Genomic DNA, 22,845 nt, shown 5'->3' with positions numbered 1-22,845 from the left:
GCAACAATTCTATGTTTGATCTTCAAATGTCTCCGCGTCGATGATATCCTTGGTTGAAGACCTTGAGAGAGAGGCGAAAATTGTGCACCTCTACCAACATACTCCATCTCTAAGCTCAAAAGGATGAGCTTGATTCTACTCTTTCTTGTGCATAATCTTCTACTCAATGTTGATAGTACACACCTTACTTACTCATCTTATGCTGAGAAATGTGAATGCCTTAGGTCTAAGATCTTAACATACTCGACTTATATTTTAAAGTGAGTGATCTTGATTGAGTTCTTAATTTTATTTTTGGAATGTATAGCTTGAGATGTGGCATTTTGTGAGATAAATTGTGCTCTAGCCCCTTGTTCTGATCTGTCATCACAGTATGGGGTTGGGGGGCAACAAATCTGTGCCCTCCATCTATTGTCGGTTTTGAGCAGGAACCCCAGCTGTCTGCACTGTCGGTTGCTCTACAATCTTGCTGTTGTCTGCACTGCCGGTTGCTCTACAATCTTGTCAAATATTAAAACATAGACCAAATCATGTGCATTGAAATTTAGAAATTTAGTTGATGTTTGACAACTTTTCTCTAATTCATATTGGCTGATCTTCACTTGATGCTGGCTCTTTTTCATCTTCATCTTTGTTTCTCTACAATGCTTTTGTTGTCCTTGTTAGACTTCGGTATGGAATGCCTTTGATTTTGCATGATTACATATTTTACGCATTAATTTAAGCCAAATAGAGTCAACCGTTAAAACAGAGTATGTATTTTGTAGTTGATCCTAGCATGCAATTAGTTTAGGTGCATGCTAGCTTACAAGTTTGTTGTCAAGATTGTCTCAAAATATATGCATTCTATTTTTCAAAAGATATTTATTTTCATGCTAGGATGCATCTTAACACATGTGTTACCTCGTAGATACAAGTTATCTTGCAATGGGTAGCTTGGACTAGTCATGTGAAGATTTGTGTAGAGGTAAGGTTTGGTTTCATTGCCATTAAACTTGTCGTATATAGAGACGTTAGAGGAATAACCATTGCGTTAGAATGGGGGATTACAATTTTGGTTGCTAGGTGTAAATTAGCCTTAGGTTTGAATTAATCCCTCAATTGATGGAAATTCAAACGATGTTTGAAAGTCCCATCATTAGGACGCTTGGCTTGTTTATGAGTACTAGTTTTGTGATCACAACACACTTGTGCCTTAGGCTCTAGTCCCTCGAGAGCTGTAACCAGATAGAGAAGGAGAGAGCTTGAGATCTTGCAAGCACACCCACACACAACCAAGAGAGCATACAATGGAAACCATTACTGGGCAGCAGGTAGACCATGTCTATGAAGCTCACTTGTAGTACCATTGGTGATGATCTTCATGTCCACTACCTCATGCCAATGTACAGTGTGTTGAGCTTGATACCTCAACACTCCCCCTCAAGCTCAACACCAGCTTTAGTACTCCAAGGTAGTCAATGCCATATGGCTTTGCTACTAATCTAGCTTTGTACCTACTCACTAAGCCATTTGCATTGTGTTTCACCTTGTCAAGCCATTTACATCTAATGGCATTCTTTTCTTTTTGCAATGGAACTAAATCCCATGTTTCATTAGCATGAGAACTTTTGACTCTCTACTTCGGCCATAAAAACACGTTTTTGAAGTCAGAACTGAAATATCTATAGTGTACATATAAAAATTTTAAATTTAATGAGATTAGAAACATTTATATAGAGAAAACTAAGTGCATTGATGACAATACAAGCCAATTTGTTACATCCTCTCAAAGAAATCGAGGTGTCCTCATCTCAACACGAAGTCTTCTTTGAGTAGAGTATCATCAGTTTCCCAGGTTTTATCTTCCTCTGGATAATGCTTCCATTAGATTAAGTGTCCTTGAGTATTCTATTTCTAAGCACCCTTTCTCTGGAGTCAAGTATAGTGAGTGGTTGTAACTCCAATACTCCTTGAGTCAACATTATAATTCATTGAAAATGACATGCTCGGGGTTGGCAATGAAGGGCTCAAGAAGACTAACAAGAAATACATCATGAACCTTCAAGTGAACAGAAAGGTGAAGCTTAGGGATAGAGAACTTCTTTTGGCTTTTACTCAATAGGAAGACTTTGTCTCCTTGCTTGAAAACTCTCTTAGAGCAATATCGATCTGCATAATTCTTTTTCAGTCTTGAGATATCTTACTATATTTTCATACGGCTCATGTATGCTCCTTCATTTCTTCTAGCATGTGTCTAAAAGCTTCCAGCTGTATAGTAGGGTCAAAAACATTTAGAGAGATAAGACATTCTTGATCACAAAGTGCTTTAAATGGTGACATACCAATGCATTGATGATATGCCATGTTCACTACAAAGGGACTTTTGTAGTTGTGACACTAAAAAAGGAGCGCACATCGCATAAGTGACACTCATTCTTGTTGCTTATACGATGGCTTATAAACCCCCCATATTTTGAATAAAATCATCGCTAAAAAGATCATTATGTTTCTTATGCGGCGCCTTATAATTCCTCTATATTTTGAATGCGGTGGCTTATAAATTCCCCATAAAATATTGCTAAAATCGTCATTACTTGTCTCTCAAAGCATATTGCTTAAGTTATGCTTCTTTTGGGACATCCTTAGTGACGTTTGCAAATTGCTTAGTGTCGTTGAACATCACTTACACATAATTCTAAGTTTTTTTTGAAGAAACTAAGGGGGAGCCATTTCTCTCTCGCGGCTTCTTTGATAGAGAGACAGAGAGAGTGAGAGTGAGCAGTGGATGAACACCGAGAGTAGATGTCCTTGCATAGGTAAGCTTCCCTCCCCCCCCACACACTCACAAACACATACCTACACATTGAGAAAAAGCATAGAGAGAGAAAGAAACACACACACACACACACATGCATAATGGTGTGTGTGTGTGTGTGTGTGAGAGAGAGAGAGAGAGAGAGAGAGAGAGAGAGAGAGAGAGAGAGAGAGAGAGAGAGAGAGAGAGAGAGAGAGAGAAATGAAATGAAATGCTATATTAACTTCTTTAAAAGGCCAAAATGACCAATGAGACCAAAAGGTTGCATGTGACTCTAGTACAATGTGTAGGTAACATAAATATAAAAATAAATGAGCATACCTAGAGTGGTAGGTATGTTAGTTTAACCTACATCCTCATCACATAATACATCAATTAAAAATATATGGGAAGGGGTATAATCGTAAGTGGACTGACGAGGTGCACAATGGAGAAAGTATACAATGGGTAGGTATGTAACTTTAACCTACATCCTCGTCATCATCAACATCCTCATCACATACTACATCAGCTTCAAGCATATAGGGAGGGTTATAATCGTATCTGGGCTAATGAGGTGCACAATGGACAAAGTATACAATGGTAATCATCCCATGAACTCTCTCATGGGTCTCTATAGTATGGCCTCAATGTCCTCCATGGTCATCTCTCGGGGGGGGGGGGGCTCGATGTTTCTTAATGATGCTCTGCAGCCTCCAATCTCACATCCTTAGGTGTTGTGAGTGGCCAAGCTAGATGGCTCTATCAAGAAGGATACCCCAATGAGGGTGTGATTGGGTAACCTGTGGTGGGCCATCCTGAGTAGTCCCATTATAAAAAGTAGTGATTTGACTCTTCATGTGGATCCTCTATGTGTAGGCACCTCCGATCATAGTAATCCATGATGCGAGGTAAGGGGGCAAAGCCCTCTCTAAATAAGCAATGAGAATGCCCATGGACCTCACAGTATGTTGTGCACTGGTAGATATAATCCTCCTCTGTCTCTCTAGAAAACCTAGCATAATCTCCCTTGTAGGGGTCACCTCTGTATCAGCCAATCTCTATCTCCAAATGATGAGATGAGGTGCGTAGTTAACCAAAAACACAGATAGGTGGGTCTCCATATACCTAGGCAGTGAGATAAAGCCATTATTTATTGCATGAAGAAGATGGTCTCGATAAAAATCCATCTTCGTCCCCAACTCATGTCACAGAGACATACAAGTCCTCCCAGCATTCAACTGAGGATGTTGGGAGCTAATATCTATTGGGCATATATAAGTACCTAGTTCTACACCCACTATTAGGCACTAACAATGTTGGTGGGGATGTCACAATATTTAGTTAATACTATGCATGATGGAGTGGATGGTTAGATTTTCTTCTGGATGACTACGATGAGTCTATACTTTTCACTTTCCTTTAAAGGTAAATTTGGATGAACCTAGATTCACCTAGGTATATTTTTAGTCGTATAGCCACCATGCAAAATTTACAGTAGGATGAGTTGATATTGTGCTAATTCTTTCTAATGTCTATGTGGCATATGCTTTATCAACTACCTTATTTTTGTGCTAATCTTTCCTGTTTAGTCCTTTGCTAGTGCTAGGCTTTATTATGACTGAGTCTACCCTGCATCTCTAGAGTTATGATTGAAACTCAGAATGTAGATCTTTGTATTGATGTATGCTTGTGTGTGTGGGAGTAGATATGAGTACCTAGTTCCATATCCACTATTGGGCACTAATGACATTAGTATTTAGTTAATACTATGCATGATGTTGCCATAAACTCAGAGACTGCACCACATGAATAGAAACCACAAATAATTGAGCTGAACTTAAGTGTGTGTGTGTGTGTGTGTGTGTGTGTGTGTATATATATATATATATATATATATATATATATATATATATATATATATATATATATATAGAGAGAGAGAGAGAGAGAGAGAGAGAGAGAGAGAGTCGACATTGAACAACGGAGTTTCGCCCCACATGCGTTGGCCCAAAAGACTAGCGTCCCTTCCAGTATTTCTTTAGTATTCTTTACAAAGGTATAACTCTTTGAAGGTCCAATCTTTAGAGAGCATCTTGGCACAGAGTCTCGGAGAAGTGGATCCTCAAGGAGTTGCACCTTTGCAAAACTTGGCGAGTTTCAGAGAGCCAATAGTCTTTGGGGCAAGTGCATTTGGAGATAGAATTGAAAGGTTCGTGTGGACTCTATCTTCTTCTTCTTCTTCTTCCTCTCTCTCTCTCTCTCTCTCTCTCTCTCTCTCTCTCTCTCTCTCTTCAAGATTAGTTCAACTATTTGCAGCTTTTGTTTGTGTGTTCATACTGATCTTTGTCTTGGAGTGTCATAGTCTATTATAGCTTTGAACAACATTATTGGAAGACTGCAATAACAAACCCATATAGACTAATATTAAATCTGTTAAAAGGACATATCTTAAAACAAGTACAATAAGATAGATATGGAGCAAAACAAAACAAAACAATATACTCATATGGTTTCATGGGCTTATTTCTCTAACACTAGTAAACAAAGGTGAAATCTAGTTGTCCTCATTGCTAGTGTCATTGTTGGCTTTCTTGTTGTTATTGTTGGCTCCATTGACTTGCCCTTGCGCAACAATGTATGTCATCCACATTTCTACCCAAGCATCCACATGTTGCTCGAAGGCTACACACTCTTGTGGGGTGTGATAACCATGTTCCCCCCAAATCATGATTGCATTGTTGGAAATAGCAGCAAATTGTTCAATATCCCCTTCGATTGGATGTGAATTTAAATCAAGGGCATACATGGTGTTGAATAGAGTAGTTGTGGCATCATTGACTGCACAAAAAGTCTCCGTGTAGTTGCGTGCACTTTGTGATGTGCATAAATTATTCATTGCGTACACATTGTTGAGAATGTAAAACCATGCCCATTGTTGATGGAGTCAACACCGGGGGGGGGGGGGGGGGGGGGGGGTGGCCCATGCTGAGGGCCATTTCCATGTTGTACAGGTGACCCATGCTGATCACGTTGTCCGCGATTTTCTCTTAGCATAGTAATTATGTGAATGAGAGAAGACTAAAAGAGAAGCTTGTGAAAAAAAAACATAGAGAAACTTGCAAACGAATGAATGAATGAAACTAGTGATTTTTTGTCTCTTTATAAAGAACCCCGAGTGTCTTCACTTCCACAATCATTCACACCATGTCCACCGTAATATTTTCAGGTAAAATAAAACATTTAAAATAGATCTCACTAAAATATTAAACACCTTCGATTAACTTGCCTTCAGAAATTAAAACATAGTGAAAAAATTTAAAACATGATGGCAAGCACATAGTTTACGATACTCATGAAAAACTAAAAACATATTATGAACAACCAATACCAAGTGTTGATGTGCCATTACATAGAGAAGTTCATACAAAGTAATCAATACAAATTGGGAGTTTTAGGTTCTTGGTGGCCGCAATTCTTGTGGCGGTTGCGCTACTGGGGCGTGTGGAGGTGGGGGCCCCATGGGTTGTGTGGAAAATAATGGCTTATAGAACGGTTGACCATGGCTTGGCCAACCTAGAACTATAGCTAGAGGTCTACTTGAGGGTGGAGCAAATGACACAGTGGACTCCTGGTGATGTGGTAAAGGAAATGGAGCTGGGTGTGACTGTGTTGAACGCGATACCTTGGCCACATGAAGAGTCGATCCTAGAACATTAGGAAGCCGATACTGCGGTTGAACATGTGTCAAAAACAATTTGCAATCTTGCTCAATGCTGATGCATTGTCATTGTAGACGCTTGCTCTCCGTTGCCAAGCTGCCACATCCTGCAAGACAATCCAAACATGCAGCCCCAACCTTCGTGAAGGTACCCAACAATCACTTGTTTAGAGGAGCACAAACAAAAGGACATTGCAATGGAAACAATTGAGAATAGAAGTCCCCTCCTCGACTTACCGAGCAAAGAACTTGCTCTTCTCCACTCGAGGAAGAAATGGTGCTCTGAGGCCATCTAGCATCCATGGCAGCTCCCAGAGAGGCTCTCGGATCATGTCACTATCAAATTCAAACCCATCGTTGTCTGCTGCCACATCTCCTACTTGATGATCATACAATGGAATACCTGGAAGCCCTTCAATTTTACGTGTGAACATGTGTAAGCATCCAAAAAGATGGTAAAAATCGCACAAGCAGTCCTCCTCGGTGATGATTGCCAAGTGATCTGCTCAGCACTCCACGACTACTATGCCATCCAATAGTAAAAACTCTATAGCTAGGATGAATACATTGGAACGAGCTCTATAGAGAATACATTCCATCGGGGTATGCCACCAATGCCAGCTTCAAGTTTGCAACGTATGGGTAGGTCTGCCCACACAAGCTGCACCCCTCCAAGCCATTGACAAGACTCTATTTTGCCGAAGTGTGAGAGAGATGCAATCAAACATTGGATCACTCGGAGGCTCTTACAATGCACAATACCATGCATAAGAAGATTGATTGAGTGTTCAAGAACTTCAAAAGTGAAATTAGATGCCAACGTGTCAAAAACTTACTCAGAATTGATTTTTGGATCCATGACCGCCTTTTGTAGATGGTCTATATCAGCAAGTACTACGAGATGTACTAGAACCACTCCAACACTTACAATTTCTACAATTTTTGCATTTGAGTGAGCCGAAAGTGCGTCACATCCAAAATTTAATCAAATGTTAGGTATCATTAAATTTTGGAGAAAAAAGCGTTGGTTTTTGAGAAACTCTCCATCCACATAGTCCAAGAACCATGGACAATCTCTCCACGTAACCTTTTCATGGAGACTTTCTATCCAATTGTTGGGATAGATCCCTCTCTTCTCCCTCTCAGACTCTACCCGCACGTCGTTGGGATGCTCAAGGTATAGACTACGAAGACTTGTCTTAAGGGTGCCCAACCACCATCTACAAATTACAAGACGAACAACAACATCCAAAACACACGATTTAAATTTTACATCCTAATAAAACTCTATAGTTCAATACCTGTATAGCAAGCATCACAATACATGAAAAATACGGTTGCTCCTTTGTGCTGAGTGTGACTCATATAGTTGGCTTCCATCGTACAAAAGACTTGCCAAAGTGCTCTTGTCAAAAACCCTGCATTGCCTTGCCAAGAGACATGCCACAATCATGTGCGACGCGTTCATGTAGCTTCTTCACCGTGGAGTTCTCGGCCTCCATCTTCTAAGCCAAGCTCAATACACCCTTGCACTCCAAGTATTAGTAATGTTGTAATACTGTATATGATCCCGTACTCTAATGCGACTACGCTGACCTTTCTAGCTACCACCAATATACGTGTATTCTCAACCACTACGAGAATGGCTTCTCTTGAGTCGAAATAGATGCCTCCACCAACGACACATCTCCCTTGGCCAATATGTCGACCATGCAACATTTTCAACAATATAACAATGAAAATCATGTTAAACAATTAAAAAAAACAACTATTTCTCTCAAAAGAAAATAATACTTACTCCACAGGACCAATGCGTGTTTGTGCAACCTCGGACACTATGAAGGAAGTCATTTTGCAACCCTTCTCGTCCCCACAAAAGAAATGCATTTTTGAAAAAAATATAAGCCATTCTCAGGATTGGCTATGACTGCAATGTCCAATCCCTTACGCACAAAAAAGTCTCGGTCTCTTTTACCGCCAAATCATATCTTGCCTTGTAATCATCTTCGTTTGAAAGGTAATCACTGCTTGCTTTGGCTGGCAAACTTTGAGTTTTGAGCCGATACATTGCATCAAAATATTCCTATGATACAAATCGCAAAGACAAAGTGAAGTTGTAGCAAAACCATATATACTCACCTAATACTTGTGTATTATAAATTTAGAATTACCTTCCACACTAGTTATGCTAGCAAAGATATAGGTAGTCTAAGCCACTATGATCGGTTCATTGCTGTGCCACGAAGTGTGCTCCCAGCTTTTGCCCTATCCTCTTCATTAAATTTATCTAATAAGAAGAAATTTCAAAGGTGTAAAAATGGTAACATGGTGTTTCAGTTTCCCCTGACCTTAGAAAAGGTTCATCCAATGGTTGTTATGGAACATAACTATGATCCACACCGTTGGACCAAACTGCAAACCTCAAATACCACATTTCCTAATGTGTGCAACAAGAGTCATTGTGAAGGTGCTCTAAAGTATCTCAACAAAAGTTGTCCCAAATTGGTCAATTTTGGAAAGTCAAATATGACACATTTCAATGATAGTATGCTAAAATTACCTTATATGGGCGAGTTTTGTGATGGACTTGGAGGGAACCTTACTTGCCACTATTGTGGGCAACCACCCATTTGTTTGCATACATGTGATTGCTTCGTATAATATGTCATGCCAAGGGATAAAAGCATGAGCAGATTGATGCTACATCAAGGAACTCACCATCATGACACGAGGAATGGTACGTCCAAAGGACTCACTGATAAAACCAAAGAAAACGAGTCATCGGTGTATATCGATAGACATGCAAGTGCACGAAAGCTACAAATATGTGTGGCAAAGGAAATTGTGACAACAGCTTTGATGCAAGAGGGGTGCTCTAGCCATGTACTCAGTGAGGAAGAATTTTTAAATGTTGTTGAAGCAATGGGCCCCTTAGTGGAGGACAATTGGTGAGGATGATTACTTGTTTCTTTTGTTTGTACATATTATTTCAAAGTAACTAAATTATGTAATACAGGTTTTGTAGGTTTGTGTAACAACAAGAAATGGGCCAACAAAAGAGAGATTTGGGGTGGACTCTTGGCTACAACTAAAAAGGGATTTCACATATGATTGTTTTCACAGAAGCAGGTGTCTCAAGCAAGGAGCGGAAGGTGAGCGGTGATTTGTGTTCAAGATGTCTACGTTTGGCCCTGCATTTGGATTGAATTTGGTAAATCAAATGCGGCGAAGTGGAACTGGAGATCTTTAGCACGCTTGGATGAAGTTTGATCACACTCACCGATTGGTGGATTGGGTGATCATGGCATGCCATGTTTACGATCCAATGTTTGTTATTTTAGGAAAGCTTGACATATCTTAAGAAACGACTAACAATATGTATACTAATATGGATGTCTTACGTTATAGCATGCAAGATCTCCTCACTATTGCAACTTGTGAGATGAAAGAGGAAGACATGGAAGCACAATATTCTTTTCTAGTATTGCATAAATGAAGTTATGAAGGGGCATGTATGTGATAGAATGGACAAAGCTCAAGCAAACTGAAATTCAATTCGCACCGTGTTCAATGGTGGAAAAGACAATGTTCTACAACATTGAGAGAGATTTTGACTTTTTTTATTGGAAGCAAAGCATGGTGGTGCACACAACAAGGTACATTGTTTCTTCATCTCAACAAAATCACAAAGACATGTGCAAAAAGTGGCGTTTAGCTCCCTCTAGAGAGGCAGCTGCAGCAGAGTCTTGTCTCCTTCGATAATGGTGGCACAATGGAAATTGAGTGGACAGAAACATACCCACAATGGACTCTTGACTGAGTTTGTGGGAGGTGCGTATTGCACACTGGGGAAGCATCATGACAACAAGAGAGAGAAGTATTGATGGGGCACACTCCAAGAACCAACTTGGCTGAGAGTAAGCATGGGAGCTAACTTGCAGGCGAGGGATTAAAAAATAAATAAATCATTGTATAACGTACGTGGACAATTATTGCTTGAAGGAGGATTTCAAGTGGAAACAGTTGGAAAAGAACAAATGAGTGCAACCACAATGGGCACTTCTCCTAGGAGAAGAGATGATTCCTCTTCCGCTTCAACAAAAGTAAGCAGTGGTTCAATACTAAGAAATGGCATAAGAGTCAAATTTTGTAACTTCATATCAGAGGAGGCAGCAAAGAAAATTGGTTTGGCTCTTTGTTTAAAGGCTAAGGTGATTGAAGACAAATGCATCATACACAAAGCACATGAAATCTTCAAGGTTGAGTCTCAGGAGGCAAGAAACAGACACGTGGGGGTGTATGAGGTGCACATCAAGGATGACCCCTACTACACATGCTTCGATTTCACCTATAGGGAGGCCAATAAAAAATCTTATTTGGCTTGCAAGCACTTGTACTTCATTTTCTTGAGAGTGCTTGGATTGAGCCAAAATGAAAACATGTTCATACATCATCCTGTGCTAGGCAAAGTAGATGTGTACAATGCTCTTAACCATGAACACACATATCCAAACTTAGAGTAAAGCCCCATGATTGGATATTTTTGTGACCCATTTTCCACCATGTATTGAAGCTTGCAAAGTTGATTTGGATTGAGTAGGTATTGGACCTTTGACGAAGATGTTATGGATTATCTTGCTTTATAAATCATTTTGTCTCTCTTTTTTTTTATAGCATTAATCTTGGTGTATAATGATTTAAATGTAAAAGTGTGATTTTGAGAGAGAGAGAGAGAGAGAGAGAGAGAGAGAGAGAGAGAGAGAGATTGTGCGATAGGGTATGAGGTTGTTGAGATGCCACATCAATAAAAAAGTAACGAATAATAATTTAGTGTAAAATGATTTAAATGTAAAAGTGTGATAGAGAGAGAGAGAGAGAGAGAGAGAGAGAGAGAGAGAGAGAGAGAGAGATTGTGCGATAGGGTATGAGGTTGTTGAGATGCCACATCAATAAAAAAGTAATGAATAATAATTTAGTAGTCTCCCAAATGCTATAAATTTGATAGTGGCTTCAATTATTTTGTGTACCCATTCAACATTTATGCTTGAGAGCTTCTCTATCTTGCTATAATGTCTGACGATCTTGAGAATAGCATCAAGTATGCTTGGGATGCCATGGAGGCCATCCCCAATGGAGGGGCAACATATAGAGTCGAATCGCTTAGGGAGGCTCACAAGGCAACATTAAGGTGTAATGCCTTTATTGATGCCTCAGAGAACTCAACATGCGCTCGTCATTGACCTTGAACGAGAGAAGGCAATTTGCATTCTCTTGCTAGAAAAGAGTTGGAACCATCACATAGGAGGATGAGGGGAGATTTAAGGTGCAGCTAGGGTGTATGGTGAATCATCTCTTGCCTAGAGAGGGCATCACTCCTAAAAAACCCGGGGCTTCCAAAAAATGAATGTGGCCGCACTATACAAAGTGCTGCCTTATGTACTAACAAGCAATATAAATGTAATGCTCTCTATAAGTAATGGGTGTTCATCTTCTAACTAGATTTGTTTCCGATGTAGCACTTTGAAATTTGGCATATCATATCTCTCTCTCTCTCTCTCTCTCATCCTACACCGTGCACACACATCTTTTCTCTCTCCCTCTATGTTTCTATCCGGGTTTCCACAACGTTATGTGTATTCTATGGCTTGCACCAAATTGTACATTGGTGGATGGGAACAAGAGAGCATGAGATTGAGAAAAATCGAGCAAGAGACATTGTGTATGTGTGTGGGTGTGAGAGAGAGAGAGATAGAGAGGGAGAGAGAGAGAGAGAGCCTCCATAAGGAAAAGGTGGATTTGGATTATCTTGAATTAAAAATAATTCTATCTCTCCACTTGTTAGCATTAATCTTGGTCTTTAATGATTTAGATGTATACTTGTCCTTGTAAGTGTGTGTGTGTGTGTGTGTGTGTGTGTGTGTGTGAGAGAGAGAGAGAGAGAGAGAGAGAGAGAGAGAGAGAGTTTGGTGCTGTTGTAGGGGACGAGGTGACCTAAACTAGGGAAAAACCTTAGTGCTCAGTAGCATTGTCCAAAGTGCACAATCAAGGTGTGTCTACTTCGGTATTGTAGAGGTGTTTTGGGAGTAGTCATACTCACCGAGGACCTTTAGGCTTAGATTGGGTTGTTTTCAAGAGGTTGATAGCAAAGTCTGAGGATTGACGCTCTTTTCAAAAAGAAAAAACAAAAAAAATCTAGTGTTTGTGGTCACTTTACACTACGTTTTATTGATGTGATTAGGAGTAGAGTAAGAAGACATCGAGGAAGGTTCCCAATCTATCTCATCGTTAGAATTTTCGTCACTGAATTTGTTCACAAAAATTTCAGAGTTTCTAGGTAGGTGACTCTTAAGGCGAGTTCAAAGCATTAAATTAGCATTTCTGGTCTTCATTGATATAATCTACAACTAAGCCAAAAATCAGCTTTCAAGGAAAAATTCAAAATTCTGCAAAAAAATGGGCTTATTATCTCTATGATAGATGCATGCAAATGTGAGTTCTTTTGGCTAAAAGTACTTGTAATAGGATGCATAAAACTTGAATGCCATCAAAATTTCAAAAGAGTGCAGATTCTAGCCTTTAGATAATAAGCACTTTTTTTGAGGCATGAATTTGAGCTTTTTTCATTTGCAAATCTTGTCTAGGTGACATGTCAACATTTTTGTGAAGGTTCGAGAGATTGTAATTCCATTTGGGGACAAAATTAGGCCAAAACACCCATCACTATGAACAGACAGACAACTGGGGCTAAGAACAATTGAAACTGAGCAGAAACTGATAAGACTTCTTGACATGTTCTTAAATACTTTGTTACAACTGTGGGAAGTGAAAAGTGGAAAAAAATTGCAAAATTGGGTAGCTAGATAATAAGTGCGCTTATTATGGCTTGAAAAAGAAAAAAATTGATCATTTGTCAACTCCACATGCATCAACATAGTGTAATAAGACTCTAGTGGCATCTGGAATTGTAAGTTTCCAAATAAGGCCAAGGATCACTGAAACCAAATTGCACCTACAAAATTTGGCCTACAAACTTGATTTGTGACTTGTTTAAGGTGTGAACATCTAGTACAAGCCAGACAAGTTGAAAAAAGTCCTCATTCTGACCCTAGAGATAATAAGCGCACTTATTATTTCCTACCCTAAAACTCAACTTTTGGACAAATTTTCAAAGGGGATTTGGTCTAGAGTAGTAATAGAGTGCTTAGGAGAAGATTCAAATAATTTGGACAATATTGACTTGCATGAGCACCACTAGATTTGCATTTGAAACTACCCAGACATAGAAACTAATGGGAGATTGAATCAAATTGGTCCAAAAAATTATGAAACCTCATTTAGGGATTATTGAACACATGCTTAGCCAGTGCGGAATTAAAAAAAGTGAAAAATAACGGTTTTTTTGACTCAGTAGATAATAAGCATTCTCATTATCTCTTGATAGCCACAAAGCTTTTTTTTTTTTGACATTTTTTGGTTCACAAGGTTAATAGACACCTCATACAAATAGCCTAGCAAGTTTGATGTCATTTGGACATTGTTTGCTAGTTGAAATTCAGCTTTTTAGATTTGAAGGTTGTAGATTGGTCCTTTGGCTCCTTTAATTGACCAAGAGTCCATGTATATATCTTCAATTGATAAATTAACTTCAATACCTTTGATTGTAGAGAAGTGATCGAGATCCAACTTGAGCAATAGCCAGATTGGATTTACAACGACTGACACGGGTTGGTATTGGTACTTATGGCCATGTATTCATGGCTAAGGTAGCCAAGGCCTACTGTTTTGGCAAGATCGAGTACTAAAAAAGTTTGCAATACTGACAAGTAAGCAAAATTGGTGGAGTGGTTACAAGGCACACACATAAATTTAGGTCTTGAGGATCGTGGGGTCGACCCTTGCATGCCAATTTTGAGCATGGATCATGGGTGGACTTGACGCTTGGCGCTCAACTACAACCTAAAGTGCCACTCTGGTCTGCAGGCAAGGTATCCTACGTGCTTGCAGCTCAGTTGGAACGCACCCGGATGTGACTTTGCGCTTTCATTTTGCCCTATCAAACCCATTCGGGTCCATTGGGGAATAGTCCCACACACTGCCTTGGGCCGATCAACACCCACTGCACAAAACGTCCGTTCCCACCACCGGCCTCGACATTGGGCTCCCTCCACTTGGTGGTCTTTCCCACAACAAAACCTCCAGCTCGACATTCTCGAATTGTCTCCATCTACAAAAGCTTATTGTCGCGGTGAAACAAAGTAGTCCATGCTTTCGATCGGACACCAAACAACCTAAAGAAGATTCTGTAGGGGAGGGTTTTTGCCCAAAACAAAATTAACAAAGGCCCACAAGCTTCACACCAGGCATCTACACACACATTCTTGCATTTTGCCCAAACACAAAGCACAATCAATTGGCTTCGTAAGAACGAACTTTGTACTAGGTTCAGAGATTGCCCAGGTAAGACCATTCACACATTTCCACAAATTCTACTGCACATGCCATGACTCCATCGGCATCTATGATTCTTGACGACACATTTGGAGGAGAGGAGCATCAACGACAACGAAATTGTGTGGCTGACATTGGCAACAAAGCACTACACAAAACACTTTGAATATTTACAGTAGGACTTCACCTTCAATAAAACCCCATTTGTATTTTGATTTGACCTACACTTAGTTGCTTATCATTCTCTAGGCAAGGAGGTACACCATTTTGATCCTACACCTAGTTCTATTTTGACTTTGGTCCTACACCCAATTGACAATTCTCTGAGGACACCTTTGTACTTTTGGGTGCTATTATATCACACTAAGAGGCTTGTTGGGGTGTGTGGCACATCCGCACCATCAAAAGTGAGAACACTCTCTAGTTTCAAAGCCTACACATTTGACATCACTAATTAGATCATTAGATGCCCTCTCCCAAGTCTATAAAATAACCATCACTTTTGCCTACTTTGTACCCATTTGCATATTGATCTACTTATGATTTGTTACTTGTAGTAATGTTAATCTCTCTCTAATTTGTCTTGTTATTAACTCTCTGATCACATCATGAATGGTTTGCTAACTTTTCTACTATAACACCATTCGCAACATTTGCCTCTACAATGCAAACTCTCTATTCTTTGTGCCACCTATGAAAGAAGGCAACAAGAGGAAGGGGCCACAAACAAACAAAGAAAGAGGAATGTGCTTTGCTTTTGCCCATGAAAAAAGAGAGCGCAAGCACGAGGGTGAGAGTAGTTGTTGGCAAATCACAACGCAGAGAGAGAGAGAGAGAGAGAGAGAGAGAGAGAGAGAGAGAGAGGGCTTGTTTGTCTTGGGCAATAGGTAGAGATGGAGAGGGGGCCACCACACAAAGCATCCAACTCTTCATTTAGAAATATGGTTTGTCTTGGGGACTGAGAGATTAATAGGAACGGCTTAAGGAACCTTTAAAAAATAAGCATAAACACCGGTGCACACACACAATCATACAAAGACTTGATCATTAATAACTTAAAACCACTCTACTGAGATACTAATCAATATGCAAAACAAAGAGCTATAAACTCTAGTCCTAACGCACTTACAAACAAGAACAAAACATTGAGCTAAACTTTACAAAGAATTGGACTCCATTTGCACGCATGAAGTGTAGGTTCATCAACTCTATCATGAATAGTGTGGACAATAAGCTACGACATCTCCACTGACATCGTCAATGCCCAAGAGTAGATGCAGGTTGGTATAAGGATATTTCAAAAGACCAACGAGCTAAGTTTCTATCGTTCTCCGGAGGTGATGGGCATACTCAATCATGATAAGAGTCTAGCACTCCAAGACTACTCTTATGTCAACAAAGAAACACAAACATAGGAGAAAGAACTTAAAACATCTTGACAAATACAAGCATATTTTTATCTACTCAAACAGATTTTTTGAAGGGGTGGATTGACAAGCACAAATGCCAACGCTCAAAGATGGCTGCAATTCTGTGGTAGCAACATTTGAAAGTAAAAACTATGAGTCCAAAAACTGTGCTTCATCTTTCTTGCCCAGCAGAGCTACAAGCTGCAATTCGTTTCACCATTAGATTTCAAGCCTACCTGCTGCATTTTTCGAAAGAGATATGAGCATGCTTCAATTTCTCCTTGTTGTGCATAGCCAGAAGACATGAACTAAACTTGAAACTGGCAATAAAGCATTGCCACTTTGGCCCTTCGCTGCAAGCATGGCATTCTATAACACAATGCGAGAGAGAGAGAGAGAGAGAGAGAGAGAGAGAGAGAGAGAGAGAGAGAGAGAGAGAGCTCACGCACAACGAACAGGGCACCTTGTCAACACTAAGAAGGATATTACTATTACTTGGCCCATAATACAGGGCCACACTTTTGTGCTAAAAATCGAATCGATGCAATAGCAACTGCCTAGGGGCAATGCCACCAAAGAAACACAAACATAGGAAAGAACTTACAACATCAAGCCCTGAACAAGCCACATTTACAAAAAGAGCCTTAAAAGCTATGAATTTAGTCGGTTTTTCAGCTCCCCCCTTCTATAAAACTTACTTTTATCATTTTAAAAGTTCCAAAAGTTGAAATACCAACTAGAGTGCTTTGTTAGCCACATTTGTATTGGATTGAAGTGAACCCAAGGGTAGGAGAAAACAAGAACCCAAAAGAGAGAAGCTTGAGAGAGAGAGAGAGAGAGAGAGAGAGAGAGATTGTGCTTTGTATTCCACAAATCCTATTATCTTAAGCTGACATAATCCTGTGTTTGACCAATAGTTATAAGATGCTCAATTTTGACCCAAAAAATTAATGTACAATGTGCAACGGCTTGTCTCGCCGGTAGAAGCGCACACGCAGCACGCTTGTGTCTCATTCCGATTGGAGACGACGAGATTCTCCAACCCACTGAGGAGAAAGCAAAGTCCTGACTGTGCTTCCGTCCTTCAACTAAGTAAAGTTTGTCACTGCTCTCAAAGTGAAGTTGCTCTCCCTCCTCTTCCTCATCATATTTCTTTTTTGCCCTGCTGTAAGTTTCCTTGCAACTCCCTGGTGTAAGTTTCTTTGCAACTCTAGCACCTGCGTAAACGAGTCCATTGGTTAAGGAGAGGAGAAGACCCCAGCGTGCTCTTTTTGAAGCCAACATGAACTGGCATTTGCCATCGCCACTATCGAGTTGTCGAGCTTGAGATAGATACACATGGCAAGTGGATATCACGCTTTTGGGTATGTTGCTCTTGTTGTGCGTATCTAGCAACCAATGCACTCCAAGAGATGGCATTCGGGACCGGAAGATCCACAATCACATTTTGTGCTTTCTCAAGTGCACCACATTTAGCATATTTCTCAACCAAGGCATTGCCAAGCATGGAAAATTTTTGCAACAACCCCTGACTAACAATATAAGAGTGAATTTATAAGCCCATGTCAGCATCTTGCATACAACAACATGCCTACAAGATGCACGCTTATGTGATCCCGAATGTCGTCTCCTACAGTGCATTGATTGTGGGAATGTACACCAACTGTGGGGCACTTTGGATATGGTCGTTTCAAAAAATTATCGTACTTGGCTTCTGTTCTTACGCAAGACTCTCATATGGGTAAGAGAATGCACAATCAACTAGCACTGCTTAGCAACGCGTTGGTCCATATGTATGTCAAATGTGGTGCCATAATGGAAACATGAAATGTCTTTAATGCATGCTCTTCGCTTGGAATGCGTTTTCTACAGAATACGCCAAAACTTCTTGTCCCAAGTGTCGTCTCTTGGAGTGTATTGATTGTCGGATACACTCAACAGGACAGCTCTATTCTCGTTGCACACATCCCACAATCAATGCATTTGAAGAGGCGACATTCTGGATAAGAATCTCCTAAAGGACTTTTTGTGCTTTCTCAAGGGCACCACATTTGGCGTACATATCGACCAAGACTGTGCCAAGCACTACATTTTTTTCCAACAACCTCTGACAACATTTGGAGGGACACTCCGAGATCGCATCTTATAGAAACAATTGAATGTATCCTCATCACCCTCATGTTGAGGGTACCCCACTAAAATAAGAGCATTCCATGCAACTACATTGCAATTTGAAAGCAAATCGAAATACTCTTGTGCCTTGTCAAGAAGGCCTCACTTGCAATACATGTCCACCAATGCAGTTCCAACAATAATATTTTGATCGAGCAGACCCTTATCTACAATCTGAGCATGCAGTTCTTGGCCCTTTTTTGAGTCTCCCAAGCTGCCACAAACTTTCAAAGCAATTACAACGGTGATTGCATTTGGAAAAAAGACCTCCTCATTGCATCTCTTCAAAATGCATCAAAGCTTCCCGACAATACCCTTGTTCAGCATATCCTGCAATTAGGGTTGTCTATGAGACCACATATTGAAGTGGGCTGGCCAAGTCTTCTTGAGCTTTTCCAATCATGTCGCACTTTGCATACATACCTAACAGTGCGATACCAACAAAATTATCTTGTTTTAAAAGTTCTTATTTGATAACTTCTGCATGAAGTTGTTGGCTTTGCCTACTTCTCCAGAATGCCACATGATTTCAAAGAAAAGGTGAAAGTGAGCCCATCTGGAGAGATTCCCTATTTTTGCATGCCTTCAAAGCAACCAATAGCTTTCTCTCCACGCCCGTCGCCCATGTTGGACATATTCTCCAATCATAGTATTCCATTTTACAAGATTCGGAGATGGAAGCTCACTAAACACTTCTTGAGCTTTCGACGGTGCACCGCATTTCACATACATGTTGACTAGCTCGCCAACAAAAATGTGCTTCAACAGCAAACTTCTGGTGAGACAAGCTGTGTATGCATAAGACTGTCTTTGTGCAAATCCCTTCTTTTTGCACATTCCTTTAACAAGGAGAAAACAAAGTCCTAATTGTGCTTCCATCCTTTGACAATGCCAGGCATGACATCTTTTTTCAATAGACTTTGACAACATTTGGAGGGATACTTTGAGATCGCATCCTATAGAAACAATTGAATGCATATTCACCGTCCTCATGTTGAGCATACCCTAAAATAAGAGCATTCTATGTGGCTACATTGCATTTTGGAAGCTGATCAAACACCTCTTGTGCCTTGTCAAGAACACCACACGTGCAATACATGTCCACCAACGTAGTTCCAACAATGATATTTTGCTCGAGCAGTCCCTCATCTTCAATCTAAGCATGCAGTTCTTGGCCCTCGTTTGAGTCTGTGAAGTTGCCACAAGCTTTCAAAGCAAATACAAAGGTGGCCGCATTTGGAAAAAGGCCTCCTTGCTGCATTTAATCAGAATGCATCAAATCTTCTCGACAATACCCTTGTTGAGCATATTCTCCACTTAGGGCTGTCCATGAGATTCCATTTTGAGTTGTGAGCTGGCCAAAAGCTTCTCGAGCTTTTCCAAACAAGTCGCACTTTGCATGCATATCTAACAATACGATATCTACAAAATTGTCTTGTTTTAAAAGTCCATTCTTGATAACTTATGCCTCAAAGGTGAAGGTGAGCCCATCTAGAGAGATTCCCTGCCGTTGCATGCCTTCAAAGCTCCCTCTCCATGCCCATGTTGGACATAGTCTCCAATCATGGTATTCCATGTCACCAGATGGTATCTCACTACCAACAAAAATGTCCTTGACCAGCAAACAATGAATTTTTGTGCCCATATCAATATCTTGTGTAGAGCCACATGCCTTCAAAATGCCTGCGTAGGTGATTGCATCTTGAGAGTGGCCCTTGCTTCGCATCAGGATTTTGCGTGCGACAATTAAAAAAGCATGACGCAACCGCATGCCTTCAAGATGCCTGCGTAGGTGATTACATTTGGAGAGACGCTCTCACTGGATTCTGCGCGACATAGCCGCATGCCTTAAAGATGCTTACATAGGTGACTGTATCAGGAGAGAGGCCCTTGCTGGACTCGGGTGCACGAACGTCTTGCCAGATTTTTAAATCCCGCTACATGCTAACGAAGTAAAATTAGCGAGTAGAGCAGCCACGTGGATTAACGTGGAGCCAGAATTACGATTTGGACTCTTACGCTAACGAAGTAAAAACTATGTGAACCAGAGATTCACTTCACTCTACAGTTGAGGGCCATAAGCCTCATATGACTTATCAGACATGCACTCTTGAATTTTGGCAATCCTCTCCTTTTCCATCACAAGCTTTTCTTTTGCTTTTGCAAGATTTTCTTTTTCTTTTGCAGAGAGTCGTTCGTCTTCTGCAGAGAGCCATTCGACCTTCCTTCTGTAGGCTAAAAGTACCAAAGCGGCATGGTATTCCCGACTACAGCCAAAGATAAAGTACACCTTTCTCTGATAATACAGAATGCAAGGTTCAGATAGTACCTTGTCTATGTTAGGGACATAGTACTCCATCTTCTCGAGAGCCACGTCGTACACCAGTGGCACGCCATTAGACCCTACCACTAAAAGCGTGTAGCCACTCAAATCTGTCATGCTTTGCTGTAAACTGCTCATTAAATATTCTTCTGTGGCGTGGAGCGTAGCATCCAAAAACTCAGTTGGGCATGTCCCTCGGAGGTAGAGACACTTCTCAACATCTCCAGGTTTTACTTGTCTGGGTGGCTATTGATGAACTTTCTCAAAGCCTCCCTTGTCTCTTGAGCGCTTGGAGGATAATGATGCACAAGTATACCTCTGGTTACAAAATCACAGTTGGAAATTAGCTCAATACTCTGCTCCGAACCCACCAAGTATACCTCCTTATCATCAGCTTCTTCTGTCTTCGCCATGAAACTAACGCTAAAACATCTTTTTGAGCCAGCTTATCAAAATCGTCAACTATGAAGACCAGACGTCCTGTGAAGGGTTTTCAGTCCGACTTAGGCTTCCTCATGACATGAACTGTATGTATCTTTATTCGATAGGGGAGCAGCACTTTATGTTGACGGGGATTTGAAAGACTTTCGTTCAAGCCCGTCAACATAAATTGGTGCTCCCCTATCGCTTGCAGCATCACATAACTGTGTAGTCTTACCGCTTCTAGGGCATCCCCTATCCCTTGCAACATCACTGTGTAGTCTTACCAGCAGAGCGTTCCCATGGGACATCCCGGATATACACATCCGCAACCAGCACTGTGAACCTTGGGAAAAGGTTCAGGGCTGAAGACAAGAAGTAGAGCCTTAAGATGTGAGAAGTCGGCGGAGAGAGAAGGCATAGCTGAAGCATGCCTGTGGTGATGTGGGGCGCAGGTGCATCCCGGAAGCGAACCCCCTGTGGTGAAGCATAGGTGTGGCGGGCAATGCCATGACACCTGAGTATCTAGGGTTCTGGCAGTAAATTAAGGTTGGGTCCCTGACTCGCAGTGCAAGAAAAAATTGGGGTCTCTAACGAAGAACGAATTTGGTGGGGAAGACCTCCGTAGGTGTAAACTGGTAGGCCTTGATTGATTTGTTGTGAAAATGGTGTGAATTAAACAAGAGGACCAATGTTGTACCTTTCACGTTATATCATCTTTTATTTTGAAGGCTCCGTAGCATCATCTTTGAAGCTTTCGCCAAAAACTCTATGACCTCGCATCACAAACGAGATTTTGCATTAAAAGATGTGTGGATGTGAAAATTTTCACATTATAATAAAAATGAAGAGAGATGCGCTTCGTGCATTTGTGATGCTTGTGTCCATTAAAAAAAAGAAAAAACCCTACGTATGTATGGTGTGGAGTTGGAACCATTCTCCACATTTATAATAATACGGTAGGGAACGTGCCCTTCCTCCGCCACTTCCCCCCCCCCCCCCCCCCCCCCCCCCCAAAGTGTTGAAGGAGGACTTATGCTTCTCCTCCAGTGTTGGAGGGACTTTCTAATTGTAAATATACTACAGTTGTACAAGGAAGAACTCATTACCGATGCTTTATGAAAACATGTATCATTCCACGGAACCATGCCATGGTGTATCGTCCATGTGTCCCTTTGTTAGGCATCACAAAAATTCTTCGGTCCTTGTCACCTTCTTCTACACTCTTTTAAATGAAATGATGTAAATTCATTGCTTTAATGTGTACTTGATGCAATCTAAGTACTTTTGGGATCACAGAAAGGAAATCAAAACAAGGAATATAAGTGTACCTTTGGTATTGGTGGTGTGGATCAACGCACAATCTTGGATGGATCCGATGCTAGACCTTCCTTACATTGTTCAGCCACCTTTCAACCAGTATACCTTCTATCATTGTCATCCATTCTGCGACTTCTGCAAACATGCCGACTTTCATATTCACTCTTGTTATCATGCCTACCATTACCTGCACTACTTCTGATGTTCTTGGTTTCAAGGTCTGTTGAATCTGCCTTGTTGTCCGTTCGTAGGCTCA

At 40.7% G+C, this 22,845-nt stretch overlaps 1 protein-coding gene across 1 annotated transcript; it reads right to left on the bottom strand.

Moving 5' to 3' along the window:
- Nucleotides 1–16,362: 16,362 nt before the first annotated feature.
- On the bottom strand, nt 16,363–21,957 carry LOC147447607 (uncharacterized). The gene has a single exon (XM_086523323.1). It carries the CDS (start codon nt 17,771–17,773, stop codon nt 17,234–17,236), a length of 540 nt encoding a protein of 179 aa, XP_086379449.1. The 5' UTR covers nt 17,774–21,957; the 3' UTR covers nt 16,363–17,233.
- Nucleotides 21,958–22,845: the final 888 nt, after the last annotated feature.

Source organism: Adiantum capillus-veneris, chromosome 11 (assembly GCF_014529385.1).
Source record: "Adiantum capillus-veneris isolate H3 chromosome 11, ASM1452938v2, whole genome shotgun sequence".
Lineage (NCBI taxonomy): Eukaryota > Viridiplantae > Streptophyta > Polypodiopsida > Polypodiales > Pteridaceae > Adiantum > Adiantum capillus-veneris.
Note: the sequence above shows the minus strand (reverse complement) of the source record. Positions and strands in the feature narration are given on the sequence as shown.

Bases quoted from the DNA above. Each gene is read 5' to 3' on its own strand.
- LOC147447607 (XM_086523323.1), bottom strand. From the start codon at position 17,773: ATGCCATCTCTTGGAGTGCATTGGTTGCTAGATACGCACAACAAGAGC.